This window comes from Octopus bimaculoides, chromosome 11 (genome assembly GCF_001194135.2).
Source record: "Octopus bimaculoides isolate UCB-OBI-ISO-001 chromosome 11, ASM119413v2, whole genome shotgun sequence".
Taxonomy (NCBI): domain Eukaryota; kingdom Metazoa; phylum Mollusca; class Cephalopoda; order Octopoda; family Octopodidae; genus Octopus; species Octopus bimaculoides.
Genome location: NC_068991.1, coordinates 25,028,813 through 25,029,082, shown reverse-complemented (window position 1 = coordinate 25,029,082; position 270 = coordinate 25,028,813). Strand labels below are relative to the sequence as shown.

The following is a 270-nucleotide window of genomic DNA, read 5'->3' as shown; positions in this document are numbered from 1 at the left end:
TATACAAGATTGTTTATCCGTGCATATATACATGCATCCTTATAACATATTGTTATGATACCTTTGATATTACAATGATTGCTTATAAAGAACAGCTGCAGGGAAAAATAAATGCAAACATACCATTGATGGTTGGATCTTAGGTATTCCTTGTGCTGGTTGTGGTGCATAGTCATCTGCTGACGGTGCTGGGTGCCAGCCATTGTAGAAACGAGGTGTGTATGGTGGTACATATCCTTTGTAATCTTCTCTGAAATAAGATATAAGAAA

General features: G+C 36.7%; 1 protein-coding gene across 1 annotated transcript in view; it reads right to left on the bottom strand.

Moving 5' to 3' along the window:
* The window catches only part of LOC106882432 (epidermal growth factor receptor kinase substrate 8-like protein 2), a 38,710-nt gene extending 38,440 nt beyond the window's left edge, over positions 1 to 270 (bottom strand). Inside the window, exon 1 of the mRNA XM_052971643.1 lies at positions 124 to 270. Coding sequence (XP_052827603.1) covers positions 124 to 126 — 3 coding nt within the window. The 5' untranslated portion in view covers positions 127 to 270. The remainder of the gene's footprint in view (positions 1 to 123) is intronic.